Raw genomic sequence first — 15190 nt, forward strand, 5'->3', positions numbered from 1 at the left:
CCTGGTTTATGATTTAACTTAGTCACTCTGGCTAAGCTGATACAGATCTCTGTTTCATGCCCTGCAATTCATTGTATATTTAGCAGGCACACTCAATTCTTCCACCGTATAAATGTGGAAGGAAGGAACATATAAACCAGACCTAGACTTCCAAAGGTAGAAGCCATCAGCTCACGAGCTGCCTGCCTGGCATTTTTAAGGTGTATTATTTACATATTGGAGAAAAGCCAACCTAAACCTCTCAAGATATTTCTCCTTTACAGAACAAAGTCAACTGCTTTATGAAAATGAATAATTAAATTCTGAGGTTTGGGCATCTTCGTTTATTGCTGAGAACTTGGCATCATCACTTTTCCAGATTTGGGGAGAATGAGAGTAAAAGTCATTATAAACTGATTTACAAAAATGAGATTAGATTAGTCTGTTTATCCCAAACTCACTCTTTGGATAAAGGAAAGATATTTGCATGCTATGCATAAAATATGAAGAAGTTGATACTTTCCAATCTTGATACAGTTTTTATAAACTCTCCTCCCTTTCTTAAGATCATTACAATCAGCATTCAGAGAACATCATGAATCTGCTCTTAACTACCAATAAAGTCAGTTTAATTAACCAGTGAAATTAACCAGGTTAAGTGCCAGGTATTTAAGAGGATTGAAAGAAGAGATGTTTGGATTATTAAAACATGACTTCTACTAGACTGAAGGATCCTAAAACGGAGTGACAATGAATGTGTTTAATGGATGCAGAAGTATTGCTGAAAGGCGTTCCAGCATAAACAACCTACGTGGTTCCACAATTAAAAGGGAAAAAAAAAAAAACAAAGTAGTAATCGCTTTAATTTATTTAACATTTTTTTACTAAAAAAAAAAGAACTCAATACAGAATTCATCAAGTTCCACAGTTTGCCATTTTGGTGCATATAAATCTTTCTAAACGTTGTTAAACATTAATTTTATTGCCGGGCACTCAAAGTTCTGTCACTTTGCGTGAGGACAGTTGGCGTGGGCAGGAACTGTCCGCTCCCCTGGAGAACGCAGGGACACGCAGCGCAATACTGCGCTGGAGGATGAAGTCTTTAAGGTTGGCAAAGGTTTCCAATTAGAGCAGGCAGTAAAAAGAAGACATACAATTAATCTTGAATGTTACGTGCCTTTGGCACTCTGTGACATTGGACTATTAAAGGTGTAGACTGAAAAAGTACTAATAGCGAAGTCCTACTTTAAAAAAATAGCATATCCCTCGCACAGAGGTAGTCTCACAGCAAAAGTTATTGCAGGGGTGCGGCACAGCCCCTCCACAGGATCGCTGAAAGATGCTGAGGCAGTGAACACCCACCTCAAATAAAATTCAGTAGGCTGTGGGACTTGATGTCAATGACTGAAAAATAGATCAAATGACTTGGCAAATAAAAATGCTATTATGTGCCTGCAATGAATCTGGCATTTTACTGGTTATCCTCTCCAAATCGTAAAGTAGATACATAAATATGTATGTAATCGGAAATGTCGGGAGAAATGTCTCTGTACGCTTCCCAGTGCAAATCACGTACAGGAAAACTCGTCTTTCGCAGGTGACCCGTCTCATTAAAGTTACGCCCCAAGCGCAACGAAGTTCAGAAACACTAGTCAAACTTACAAAACTGAACACGTTGATTCAGCTATTTAAGCACTGCAGAACTTTTATAAACGAAAGACATTGCTTAAATCTGAATGTATCTCTGGATTGGTTAAGCTGCCTGCTGAAGCGCACCAGACCCGTTGTGTCCCGGCTGTCCTCTCCGCGCAGACATCTTCTGGAAATAAACATCAGCGTCCTTTACACGCGTGGCGTGTGCTTTGACAAAAACTTGTGGTATTGGCTCACGACACAGACACAGCAGGCAAAAAATTCTTTAAAGTAGTTTTGCCCTCAGCTTAAACCTGTCCAGTTCCTATTCTTGAATCTTATTACTGCCTCAAGTTTCATTCACTCAAAAATTGCTTTGGACCAATTAATAGCGAAACACGTGAGATCGAGTAAGTTCTTGCTAGGTTTTTACTTATCGCTCTCTTTAGCATAAGCTTTTAGAGGCAATCTGCCCTCAGCTGTTGTAACTGTGGCTGAGAAACACGGGTATTTCCAGGCTTTTCCTCCCTCCTTCACATTTTTCTCCTCAAAAAAGAGGGTTGTTGCTTCTCAAACTCAATATACAACCTAAGCATCGAATGAGGCCAACAGAGCTCTCAGCTGAAGCGCCAGCCCCGGAGGTTTCCCATGGCTCATTCTGCACTCAGGCGTGTTTGCGGTTGCGTTGCTTTATTACTTCTGCCAACTTTGTCAGTCTTTACCATGAGAGCCTGTGACACTGAACCATACACTGCAGCTGCCAGTACATGACAAAGACGCCTCCGTTATGTCTCCACATTCATTGTTAAAGCTCGTATTGACCACAGAAACTACCAGAAGTATTTTGTCGCTATTTGCAGCTGGACTTTTCTTGCCATGACTCTCCAGTCAACAGACTTTGCAAACCACTTAATTCAGGAAACAACTGTATGGACAGAGTCCTTCCCAGCACGAGGGGAAGGGCAAAACTTGTGTGACAACTGCTGAAAGCTTAAGGGCTAAATAAGAAACAGACAATTAAGGGGATTTCTCATTAACCTCTAACTTTCCTATAAAAATATGTATTTTTGTCTGGCAACTAAAAATACGCACCATTTTTTCAAAGGTTGGAAAGTTCCACTACCTCCATTTTGCACATTTAGACATTACATGAAGCTCAAAACTTTCCCAGGAAATACTCTACAACTTTTACATTGTTAGGACAGTGGGCAGGTGCTATTGCCGATGCATTTAATTCTAGAACTTGTATTGTAGGAGCTCACTGAATGCACAACTAGAGATACTAGGAAGAAAATGGAAATGTATTTAGGATTAAAGCTCAAGATCTGAAACGCACTGAAAAGACTAAAGAAAACAAACTACATGAAAATTCAAACATTTGTTTCTCTCTTATACAGGCACTAAGAAGTGGATAGTACCGGTCACTGAAAGACATTAGAAATCCATTTCTCTCAACAAAATGCATTAAACACTAAAAATATAGAATAAAACCACATAGCATCAAAAGGATCATGGAAGACAGACAATTGATAGTTTTGAAAAAAATGATGACAACATATAACATCTACAATGTATGCACACATCCCTTGGAAGTTTATATATGCTATATATATTTCAAAGTACACACAAACTGCCTGTTTGGCAGGTTGAGAAAATAGGAATACATCTTGGGAAGGTCATGAAGAAAACAAACACAAAGGAAAACAAAGAGTTATTTACATTCAATAATTCAGTAGCCTTTAACATCTCTATATACATACATACTCTTTCTATATATGTACAGACTGCGATGGGATCTGAATGAAGCTTATTCCAAACACAAAAGAAAAATACAAAAACCCCTTGATAATTCACTTGACAAATGTTTACAGGTTGCAGAGCTTTCTTCATTTACAAAGAAAATACTACACACTGACTAGACAACTAGCATCTTCGGGGAACTTTTAAGTCCTTACAAGAGGTGTGTGTTCCCAATGGACCATACAGCAATTGGAAAAAAAATTTGAAAACCTGCTGTGCAGAGGGGTTTTAGTGGGTTATAATTGCATTTACTGTGTCAGACGTATCTTAAGTATGAAACTAGTTAACAAGTCAAAATTTAGTTGCTGTCAAGGGACAGTTTAAAAAAGAAAAGCCCAAATTTTATCCCTTCAATTCCCAAATCAGCTTAAATGTATCTTCCCCTTCTACAGCACGCTTCCAAAACTCAGGCAGTACAGAAATTACTACCACTTTATGTTTAGCTTCGCCCCTGTTATCGGAGACATCTATCCTTTATAAATTCTCTGTCCATTTCAGATGGTGATTTGTACGAAGCAGATCAATGCCCCACAAGTAGGAAGAATACATTCTTGCCTAGCCTGGTTATTTATATGACATGACAGTTGGTCTCTCCTTTTTCCTCCCCGCGAGGATGTTTGTCTTACGGGCAGTGCTGCAAGAGGATACCGCATAGCTGTTCCTTATCCCATCCACAGTGCTATTTATATTCCTTTTTCTCCCCCAAGCTTTATCAGCAGCTCATGCAAGGAACAAACTACTACCAGAAAACCACACCCCAACCACCAAGCAGGAATTTTCAAGAGAGAAGATATTTCTGTAGCTTGAAGGCTTTTTTTGGATGTTAACTTTTAAGATGTTATAACACTCCAGAGCTGTGGATGCAGATGTGTTAGTAGCTGAGTGACAATGCCAAGGCAGTGATGGTGGCAAGGAGCAGAGAGCAGGCAAAGGAGAGCAAGTGGGGGAAGGGTTTGTGGGATGGGAACTGTTCTTATGGATCTTCTAACTACCATCAGGTTTTTTTCCCTCTAGAGGACAAGAGTCCATGGGAAGTTTAAGAGGGTGTGAGGGAACAGCATATGCTATGAACTCCCAAAATCGTGTGATTTGGTTATCAATACTGAGAACACCCAATATTTGCTCCTCCCAAAGTTAGCACAACAGCCTGAAAAGAACACTTAGGAACTGAAGTGTATTTAAATAATGACTTGTTTAAAAGTTTTTTTTAAAAAAAAAAAATCACTATTTGTGAACTTACTACTTCTAGGACCATCTTATTAAGGACTAAGATCTAAAATAATACATTACCATCACAGATGGTAGAAGTTTCTACACCAAATAATTTAAAAAAAGAGAGCAAAGTCCACACACAGCTTGCTGTTACTAGCTATTTGGTTCACTATCTGCTGCAATAGTAATTGGTCAACATACTTCTCAAAATCCCATCACTCTTCCTGGAATGGATGCCAAATACATCCAACGGTGGGTACGAAACACATGAACATCCTCCCCCACACCATGTCTGTGGGCTAGAGTTTTCCAGGGCACCATCAGCTCCTACTGGTGTCACAGCACTTACTACCAGAGGATTAAAAATCTCCCCCCGCACCTACCACCTGCATTACAAGCACTTTACAGAGACGTAGCAGGCGCTAGGGCAAGAGGGAGGGTGCCAATTTCTTCTGGATCTGTGTTTCCAGTTAGTCCCATCCCCTTGCCCGTTCCAGCCCGGGAGCTGAGGGCAGCAGGCTGACTGCCTCCCCCAACAAGCAGGTGCTCTGTTACCGCACTGGCGTGTCGGCGCAGGCAGCGTCAACAGAACCTCAAGCGAAATAATTCACGTAAGGGAGCTCATTTCAGCCTGAAGTTGTGGAACTTCTGGCCCCGTTACTTATGGAAAAACTCTTTTGTGACACTTGCATCTGGCTCACTGAGTGTTTACAGAAGTGCCATACACTACAGTGGAGTGCTGCTCTGTCAGGTGACCCCTACTTAAAATATGCGTCAAGGTTTAAACACAGTTTACTTCTTGCCTTATTAATTAATGAGTTCAACTGAGATACTTGGACTGCAAGACAGAAGCCTGGTTAAAGCAGACTGGAACATGCCAAGTCCTGTCGAATTCCAATTGTACAGACTTGTTAGTTTTTTTGGAATACAGCGATTGCCTAAACAAGACTCCACTTCTTGTTAGTACAATAACTTTTATTTGACATCTACAAGATCATTATCTTGTAGTTTTTTTGGACAGGTTTATACAATCTCAATTTTTCAATAGTGCAACCTGTGCAAGCAAGAAATGACAAACATTGTCCTTCACTTTCTTATAAACATCTACTATTATAGGCAAAACAAAACTTACCCATATTATAGATAAGTGACTATTCACATTTGTACATTACAATTTCTTTAAACAGCTCCAGATAAACTCTACAATGTCTTACAACATATTAAACAGTATTCAAGTTACTGGGTAACAGAAACAGCACATACAGCGGAACCCTCAAGTGTTTCCCATTCTCTAATTTACAGCTCAAGTAAGGTTTCATCTTACAAGTGACAAATTAAATTACATTAATGAAGTAAAAAATATAAGATTGTATGCGAGATGGAAGTGAATTTGCACTTAAGTTTCCATAACCACCTCGGATTAAGGAAATGCTTCAATTTAAGGAAAATAGGCATCCAGCCATCTTTGCAGTACACATTAGGAATACCATTAATACATTAAAAATGAACTAATTTTAATTTAAGATGTTTATCACAAAAAGAACATGTTGTAGACTCAAATATATAACCCCCAGGAGAGAACCAGAAAAAATGCAACACCTGGGTATAAACACTATAAAAATGCAATAACCAATGCTGTACAACTAAGATTGTGTTTCTCTCTGAATTCCTGTCTTGTGTGTTTATCCTGTCCATGCCCGTTTCCAGAGACATGCACTGTCAAACAGAAACTGGGAAGGAACCTGAATGCATGATGTGCAACCTCTAGGTTTCATGCTTTTATAAACTCATAAATTGAAGAGAAAAACCCAATATATATTTTCTATATATATACTCAATACATGCATTCAAGGATATCTCCCACAGCAATGGCATTGATGCACTGCGTTAAACCCTGAGCACTGTATGACAAGATAAAAATAAAGCCTGCTTGGGGATTTTCAAGCATTTTCAAACAAATTGTGGTTTGTAGCTTAAAAGGCCAAAAGTAAAAGCAAACAGGAAGCACTACAGAGAGCATAAGGAAAGACAGATGCACCACCATAAACAACTGCTGGCTTTCAGTTCTACCAACCTTTTTAGATCTCTTTATTCCCAAAGTATTTGAGAGCACACAACTGAACTGAAAAAGTTATATTTCTTTGGAATCTGTCCCTGATTTTTATGCGAGTGATATGCTTTTACAGCCTTTTCCTCAAACACCAAAGTCAACACCTGTAGTTTGTCCTCTTATGCATTGTTGAAGTTGGTGATGCTTTGCGGGTGATGCTGCTGCCAGATCTGCTGCTGTTGTACTGCAAGCTGTTGAGACTGGTCTGACGTTGACAGGAGGTTTACAAGGGGCGATACACAATTTGCAGGAATGATCAAACCTGAAAACAGCAACAAATCAGTTGTTTCATAAGCATGCCAACAATTTGTTCATTAAAACCTCAGGCTGACGATTCCACCGTTTAATTAACGCAACAGTCAACAGTAACCATTTCCAATGTCAAGTCTAATCAAGCACAGCTACAAGTTCTGCTTCTCACTGAGAGGTTTATCTTCAGGAGTCACTAGGTCCTTTAGGTCATGAAGTAATACAAAGTTGCCATTCTGCCCCTAAAGACAAGTTTTATTATTCTTATGTTACCCACTGCAACATAAAACCAAAGTCAGCTATTGTTGCTTTTCTAACCTCACAGAAGTTACACCACCATGAAAGTTTAAAATATGAAAAAAAACTTATACAGTTTCAACATCTTAGAAAACTGTTACTAGAGCCAGAGCTGCCATGATACCACACATCCACAGGAACTCCACATTTTAAAAAAAAAAAAAAAAAGAGATTTCAGCCTCTGAGGTACCCACTATGAGGGCTTCCCTAAGAAGTTTAGCAACAAGAAATAACATCATCATCTTGAAGTCAATCTACTATTGATTACACTTGACTTTCAGTAGCCTAAAAACCATGAAAACAACTATTTCAAGTGCTTACTATTCTTTGCCAGAAGTGGGGGAAAAAAGCTGAGCCCTTATGGTTTCAAAGGTAGCTTGGCTGGAACAGGCCAAATATGACATTTTTGTTCCTTGTAAATCGAAAGAACTGAGAGAATAAGCATTCCAAAGCCTGGCTGAAAAAAATGTCTTCCTCCTTTAACCTGACTCAAAACAGCGTTTGTACTGCCAATGCAGATTTCAACAGCTGTACTTCTGCCCCTCCCCAACACACAATGACAAGCCTTTTCTTTTATAAGCATCTTTATAAAGAAGTCTCCTACACGAGACTCAACACGGTCTGACCTGAAAGTCAGAACTACCTTCTACTTAAAGATGGAAATAAAGAGGCAGACAAGCCACTTACCTACGATCCTCTGCCCATCTTCTGTTCTTAGACGCACTATTTGCATTTTCACATTTGTACCACTCACAGAGGCTAGAACGCCTTCTACTTTTGTCCAGACGCTCAATACTGAACCACACAAGACGTAGTAAGTTCGACAGCGGAGTCCCACTTCACAAACTAATCCCAAGCCTGCCTTCTTACAATTGCCTCTCCTACAATAGAGAGAAAAGAAGCTTTCAAAGGAATTCTGCAAACAGAACTTAGCCCATTCAATTAAAAGTGAGACTTGAAGTTATTTAACATGTATCAAGAGTTGAGTGAGGACTGCAAGTACACAGTAAATAAGGGAAGGATACTTTATCCACAGCAGGCCTCTAGTGGTAAAGCTTTGAGAAGTGTTGGCCTATTTAGGACAGCATCTTCAAAACGTACAGACAGAACTTTAAGCCAAATGATACCAGTCATTTAGGTCACCCAAGAACCCAAATCTGCTACATATTACACTGGTATCTGATCAGTGTATTTCAGCAGCTCCAATATTAATCTGAAACTTCTAGCAGTTATGCTGTTCCTCAGGAATTAAGACATCAGCTGCTGAGTCAGACACAGAGGAGGTAGCACAAGAACAGCTGTTTGTGACATCTATCTCATCTCTACATGAAGTATAAATATTCCCACCCCTCTCTCAACAACATCTGAACTATCCAACCACAATAATAGATCAGGATTAAGACACTTAAAGCTCAAGCTACTCCTAGGTCATTATACTTCTACTGGAGTGCAATTTATACATTAGCATTCACCTAATATATTAGGACTTTAAGGGCAAGTGCAAAGCTTCGTGTTTCCACTCAAAGGTTAGGTCATTTGACTGGTCACGTGACAATTTTTCTTAAGCAAGAAACACAAGATTTCACATGAAGAGCAAAACAGAAATAGCGATAAACCAGTTTAGGTAAACAGTTCATGTTAAAGGATCTATGGGCATACAAATACTAACCAATAAGCATGGGTGCAGGTATCCGCAGAAGAATTGTACTGCTCTAACCAGTGTGGCAGAGCATCTTCAGAAGGTACCTGGAAAAGTCATTCAAAGTGAGAATAATGACAAAGTAAAACACATCCAGACTTGCATAGAACAAAAGCTATTTGGTCATTACTATCAGAAAAGAGGGAGCACCAACATTAGAATGGTGAAGAGAGGTACGTTATCCTCCATTATTATAATTTGAGGTTATTCAATAGAAATGCCATCTCGAAGGATGAGCAGAACGCTTGAACAAAGCACAACCTCAGTAATGAGAATAGCAGAATCTCAGAGCTTTCTGATAATGAACCTGATCTCAGAGTTTCCTCGAGTTTTTAAAAATTCAACACCATAGAATTGTTTAAGAGAACTGTTAGGTATCTTACCAGTCTCTCAACAAAATAATCCACTACAGTATTTAAAATGTCATCAGCCAACAGCTGAAGCTTCAGGATCATTGCTAGAACACACCATACACAGCTGCTTGTTTAAAAGCAGCTTTGTACACCTTACACAGAGGCAAGACTTTTCCTTGCTAGACCCTAAAAAAACCTCATTTTATGTTACCACACCATAGATTATTTATATTCAGAAAGCTTTAGATATAGAAATACAGAAATCCTACAGACCCAGTTAGAAAGACCCAAATATAAGCTCTGCTCTGGAAATATACACCTAGTTTTTGACTGCTGGAATTATACACAAATACCAGAAAAAGAAAGTCCTTAAATTTAGAAAAATTTGAAGAGAAATGTGTTTTAATTTTTATGCTAGTTTAAAACTAGCATAATTTTAATGGTTACCTTCTTATATTTCTTTTTCAGGTCTGCACATGTTTCTAGTTTGAGTTGTTTCCCAGTATTTGGTCTGTATACTAAAAAAAGCTTCTTTTTAGGATTCACTTCTTTTACTAGAATAGCGGTTTTCTTGTTATTTCTTATCTGGAAAAGACAGGCAAACCAAAAACTTTGTAAGTTTAAACATGCTGACAGTATCTACCTTCGGTGATTCCATACCATGTTCTTTACAGAGTAATAGTGCATGTGTGTGTACAGTGAGACACCCAGTAATAAGGACACCTTCACAAGACAGTACCACTGATGCACATCAACCTCAACTCTTCCTTACAGTAACAGCATCTGGTTTCTTGATGCAGCTTTAAATAAGAGCTATTAATTTGGGCTCACACTCCTATCAGAAAATATCCTGAACAGCTAAAAAGGAGTGCTTCATACTTAGCGTTGGAAGCAAACAACATGAATTTTAATGTAAGATTGAAAGCATTTTGCAAAACTGAACAGTAAATTTTTCAGAGGAGACGGTGTATTTGGTTAGCCCCCAAAAAACTTCTCCGAGCATAATCCAAGAGACAAAAGAATCTTACCTGTAGTGATAAATAAAATCCATCATCTGGACCTGTCTGTTCTGCCCAGATCTTAGTTGCTTCGTCCCAAGACATTCCTCTCTCTACACTGATCTGGAAGAGAACCACACAGGGGTATTTGAGTGGGAACAGACTTTAAACCAGTTACAGAACTGTAGCACTAAATATGGCCCAGTGAAAGGCCTGGAGCCTCCCCTCACTCAGCACATGCTTAAGCTAATTGCCACATTTTAAAAACTTATTGGCAAGCAAGTTTTATTAGTTCATACAAAGAAGATACAGAATTAACTTACTGTGTATAGTTCTACATGTCCAGAGGTAGAATATCCAGGAGTTAAAAACTTCTTAACATCTGCCTTTCTTACTTTCTCATCCCCAGAGCCCAAATCTTAAAAAAAGGGAAGGATAGAGTTATTCTGTTTCTCTGTTCTTAAGTACACGAGTACTGAGAAACTGATTTACTCACCTAAGATGCCCATATCGTATCTTCCATTCTTTTTAGCATTTTGAATAACTGCATTTAACGTGTCAGAGAAGTACTGGAAGAGAGCATTCTGCTGATGTACTTCCATACCAAGAATTCTATTCAGAAATTTTCCTATATTGTTATAATCTTCAAAAAGAATAAGAAATACATGTATTAGGTCAAAGATTAAGGTTGATGACAAGCTCTCAATCAGTATTCAAAAAGTCTCAAAAAAGACTACTTAAATCCATTCTTTCAGAAATGAGGAAACCATTCTGAAGATCTCCAAAAAAGTCATTTTTAGATAGTTACACCGTCAGTTCTGTTGCTAGGAATCCACTATCATGATATATGATATTCCTAGTGACATTCTAAAGATACACTAAACACACAAATACCTTTATCAAGCGTTAGGATTCCAGATCTGTCTTCTACATTTATCAAGCCTACGCCAATCAATCCCTGACGAACATCTAGGAAAAAGAAAGAAGTTAAATCATAGTTGCTTTGCCATCTAAAAATAAACCAATGAAGTAACAGCTTGTTTAGCATTCTTGTTTCAGGACTTAATTCCAAAACTTCTAACATCCCTCAAATGCGTTACTTGCAATTTCTACCTAATGCATCAGTAAGCCAGACAGAACTTAGCCTTCTGCCCTTCCAGGAAGCACAGGCAGGGGAAACTAATAATGCCACTGTACATGAGCCCACAGGAGACCAAGATATTGCAACAGATAACGAGAAAATGAAGTTAAGGAACTGTATGTAATACTTTGGCCAAACAGATATAGAACATGCCTTATATTGAGAGTTCACATATCTTGTTTCATACGTGAACTTCAACATTCAAGGAATGAATGTGCATAGGAATAACATCCAGTGAGAGCCCATCTGAGCCAGCTGACTGGTTTAAATAGTAACAATGTTTTCCAGCTCTAAAATTATTTGCTTTTTCTGCACACTGGAGAACAAAAGGTAGCTATTACACCCAGCGAGTTATACTTACCTTTGAAGAAGTCTCCAGGAAAATCAGGAGGAGGCGAGACCATTGGGGAGTCTAAGTTCACAATGGATTTCATAACAATCTCTAAAGCGTTTCTGCCATACTGTGTGAGAAAAAGAGAACTGCTCTAACAATGTGATCCAGTGTTTGTGCCTCAGCCCCAAGCACACATGGTTTAACAAGTATTTGTAATTCACAATAAAACGTTTTTCTCTGCAGTAGTAAAAGGAACTGGTTATTAGCTTTTCAGTTATAAACTACACTATATAAATAGCCCAGTCTTAATTTCCAATTAGAATTGCCAAATTAATCTTTCAGTTGTGACTGAAAGGACACATACCGTTCACTTATTGTACTCAATTGCAGAAAAGTAATTTACACACGTATTTGTGTTCCACGTGGCTTTGCAAACAATTAAGAACATTTACTGGTTATCTCAGAAAGAGGCCTCCTATCAGAAAGTAACACAGTTAAAAGTAAAACACATCACAGGAGATGGAAAAAAATCCTTCCTCCACAGGTCATTTGCAGAATAAGCACCACAGCATGAGCTTTCCAACAGAAATAGAACCGTCACCTTGTTGTCAAAATTGAATCTGCTGAGGTCTCGAGTTTCTGTAGCCCGTCTGTCACCATGGGTGAGGGCTCCCTGTTAAGACACACCTTTGTAATTAAATCAAATTTTCTCAAAAGAAAGCTAAGCTGTATTTTCTCAAATGAAAGATCAGACTTCTTGAAACAATCTTACCAAGCTCTCCAGTCTTTTTGCAACTATAGATGCAAATCTTTGCTCTCCTGCCAATTCAGAAATTAGGAACACGTACTCTGGAGCAGTCACTTGGTTGGATCTATGAGTTCTTCCTGGATAATTAAGTAGAAGCACATATGTTAAACAAATTCCACTTCACTGAATATTCTAGAACTATGAGTTGTGAAGAGTACAGAAAAAAGGCTGGGACTTAATCCTACTGAAAATTAGTTTCTGCTGTAATACAGCCACTAGAAAGGTAGTACTCTAGAGTTGTGTCAACTTTCGTAGACACTTGATACATGAAAAAACCCTAAGCTGCAGTTTAAGTTTGTTTGCTAGGTTTCTTTCAAAACTTTCAAGACTATTAGCTATGACTACACATAAAGCTGATTCTGTTCATTGGTAAAGGAGATTGGAAGGGTCCTTCAGAGGTTGCTTAGTCAATGTTCTTTTCCATTAATTAGCAGTAAATTCAGTTAGTATTACTGAGTTTGCTACAGGAAGGATACAAAAAAAGTTATTTACCAAACTGCTGTATTGCTCTATCCGCGCTCCACGGCAGCTCCAGAGTCATGTGAACTCTCCGTCTCTGATTCTTAGCTCTACGGTCTGCTTGCAATGATATACCAGAGCTGGCAGCCTCCGAGATTATGGCAATGTTCTTTTATTGAGAAAGGAGTTGTTAGTTAGCAATAAACCCAAGATCAAACTTCAGTTTTCAGTTTCTAAAAAACCCTTAATTTTACAGTTACTAGTAACGTGGGTCTGGAATGGTTTCACTGTTATTTAGTCTTCCTATCGCAAGAAGAGGGGGAAGGGAGAAAACGTATGGTTCTCCTATCAGTTAGGCTTGTTAAAGACTTTTAAGTGAAAGGAGTGGTTTTCGCTTTACTTTTCAACACCACCTTTCTGTGCAAACGAAGAAAGGCAGTATGTTGCAGTCTCGCCATTCCAAAGGGCAGGTTTCTCTGATGTTGGCCTGCACTTCACAAAGAAAAGGGGAGGGACACAGGGAGACTTGCTCTGATAGCAAGCAACACAGAGAAGACAAAAAACCGCTGCTAATACTGTATAAGGAAGAGGATACGGCTGTTCTAGGATCTGAACGCGTTTGCCTTGAAAGAATATAAATGTTTGGACTGTGTGCATGTCACTTACAGAACATGAGTATTTACCGTCAAGTGTAACAACAGACCATAGACGTTCCACACAACAGCTACACTGACTTGATTTGCCCTCTTGTGGTAGCATGTCCCAAACAAATCATAGGAAAGTTGGGTTTTTTTCCTCCTTTTATCAGCTTCAATTCTACCATTATTCCAGTCAGTATTTTCTTTCAAAGTACGATGTAAAGGACAACAGCTGTAACTCTTCCCAGGATTACTTCTCAATCCTTGTTAAGGTAAACAACCTCCTCCTTTTCCCTTCAGCCCCTCATTGAAAGATTTTTCATACCAAGTCAATCAGTGGTCTCCCCCCTTTCTCAATTTCATTATATCCTCTTGGAAGCAGGGGTACACAGTAATCCAGATAAAGAAATCAAAGACGTGGAGGGTTTAACTGTTTTTTAGAAATATGCTGTTTTACAAGACCAACTTAAAGATACTAGCTTTCAGTTTGACAGACATGTACACACCTCTTAAGCACAGGCTTCCGTGGCCACCCAAACTACAGCCTGACCTTTAAAGCACGCCACAGCCACCTATTAGACAGGACTACTGAACATACTGGTTTGAACAACAAAGCACACAGCAGTGAATAGAAAATGCTTTCTAACTAGTACTTATAGTACCTAAAAAGTCACTGTGGGATAATGGCAGAGCCACAACTTGAATAACAGAGTTACTACGGCATCTGGCAAGTTTTTCTAAATTGTATCTCTTTATGGACTACCTTATCTCCATCCATGAACCTCTGCTTTTCCGTGATGTTCAGAATTTCAACAGGCACATCAAGTTCAGATCTTGACTCATAAGATATGCTGCCATCATCATTGCTAACAACTCTCCCTTTGCGGCCTGTCATCTTTAAAAATAAAAGGGAATACAAGCTCATTATGGCAATACCAAAATTATTACATGACCAAAAACTTCAAGCAATGATGTCATTTATTCATACACCAACCTTAAAATAGATTTGGTAATTCGCTCCAAGTGCAAAACTACATTAGAGAACCTGGACTGGTTTTTGGTTGATGCCATTATCTGCTACGTGGAACACTTATTCAGAGGTAACTCAGGATATCAAAAGCGTAACAAAGCATATCTATGTAGAAATGATGCAGTATTGTACTACTGTCCATAAGGGATTTACTGAGAGTACTAAGAAAATAAACTAAACTGACAGCTGAGATTGTCACTGATTTTAACAGGGTCTTTTAAATCACAAGGATGTATCTACTTGATAGAGACAGGTAGCTTGCTAAAGACATAAGAGATAATAATTCATCAGGCTTTTTACTAATGCAGTTTTATTATACAGGTTCTTAATCTTCACTGCCTGAGATGACAAGCTAAAGCTGCTTTCTGTTTTATATACATCAGCTTCAAATTGACTACAGTTAGAGAAATATACCACTATAAAGCAGAAGAGAAACTAGTATGATTTACCC

At 38.6% G+C, this 15190-nt stretch overlaps 1 protein-coding gene across 3 annotated transcripts in view; it reads right to left on the reverse strand.

Annotated features, from left to right (window-relative positions):
- Window positions 1–2974: 2974 nt before the first annotated feature.
- The window catches only part of SBNO1 (strawberry notch homolog 1), a 35703-nt gene continuing 23487 nt past the window's right edge, over window positions 2975–15190 (reverse strand). For all 3 annotated transcript variants that reach the window (XM_074844529.1, XM_074844530.1, XM_074844531.1), the window contains exons 20-32: window positions 14473–14604; window positions 13105–13240; window positions 12577–12689; window positions 12406–12477; window positions 11832–11931; window positions 11224–11298; window positions 10826–10972; window positions 10653–10747; window positions 10360–10452; window positions 9779–9916; window positions 8949–9025; window positions 7967–8160; window positions 2975–6995 (exon numbers count right to left, since the gene is read on the reverse strand). In XM_074844529.1, the coding sequence (XP_074700630.1) occupies window positions 6853–6995; window positions 7967–8160; window positions 8949–9025; window positions 9779–9916; window positions 10360–10452; window positions 10653–10747; window positions 10826–10972; window positions 11224–11298; window positions 11832–11931; window positions 12406–12477; window positions 12577–12689; window positions 13105–13240; window positions 14473–14604 (1515 nt within the window). In that variant the 3' untranslated portion in view covers window positions 2975–6852. The remainder of the gene's footprint in view (window positions 6996–7966; window positions 8161–8948; window positions 9026–9778; window positions 9917–10359; window positions 10453–10652; window positions 10748–10825; window positions 10973–11223; window positions 11299–11831; window positions 11932–12405; window positions 12478–12576; window positions 12690–13104; window positions 13241–14472; window positions 14605–15190) is intronic.

The sequence above is a fragment of the Strix aluco genome, chromosome 18 (assembly GCF_031877795.1).
Source record: "Strix aluco isolate bStrAlu1 chromosome 18, bStrAlu1.hap1, whole genome shotgun sequence".
In the NCBI taxonomy this organism is placed as follows: Eukaryota; Metazoa; Chordata; class Aves; order Strigiformes; family Strigidae; genus Strix; species Strix aluco.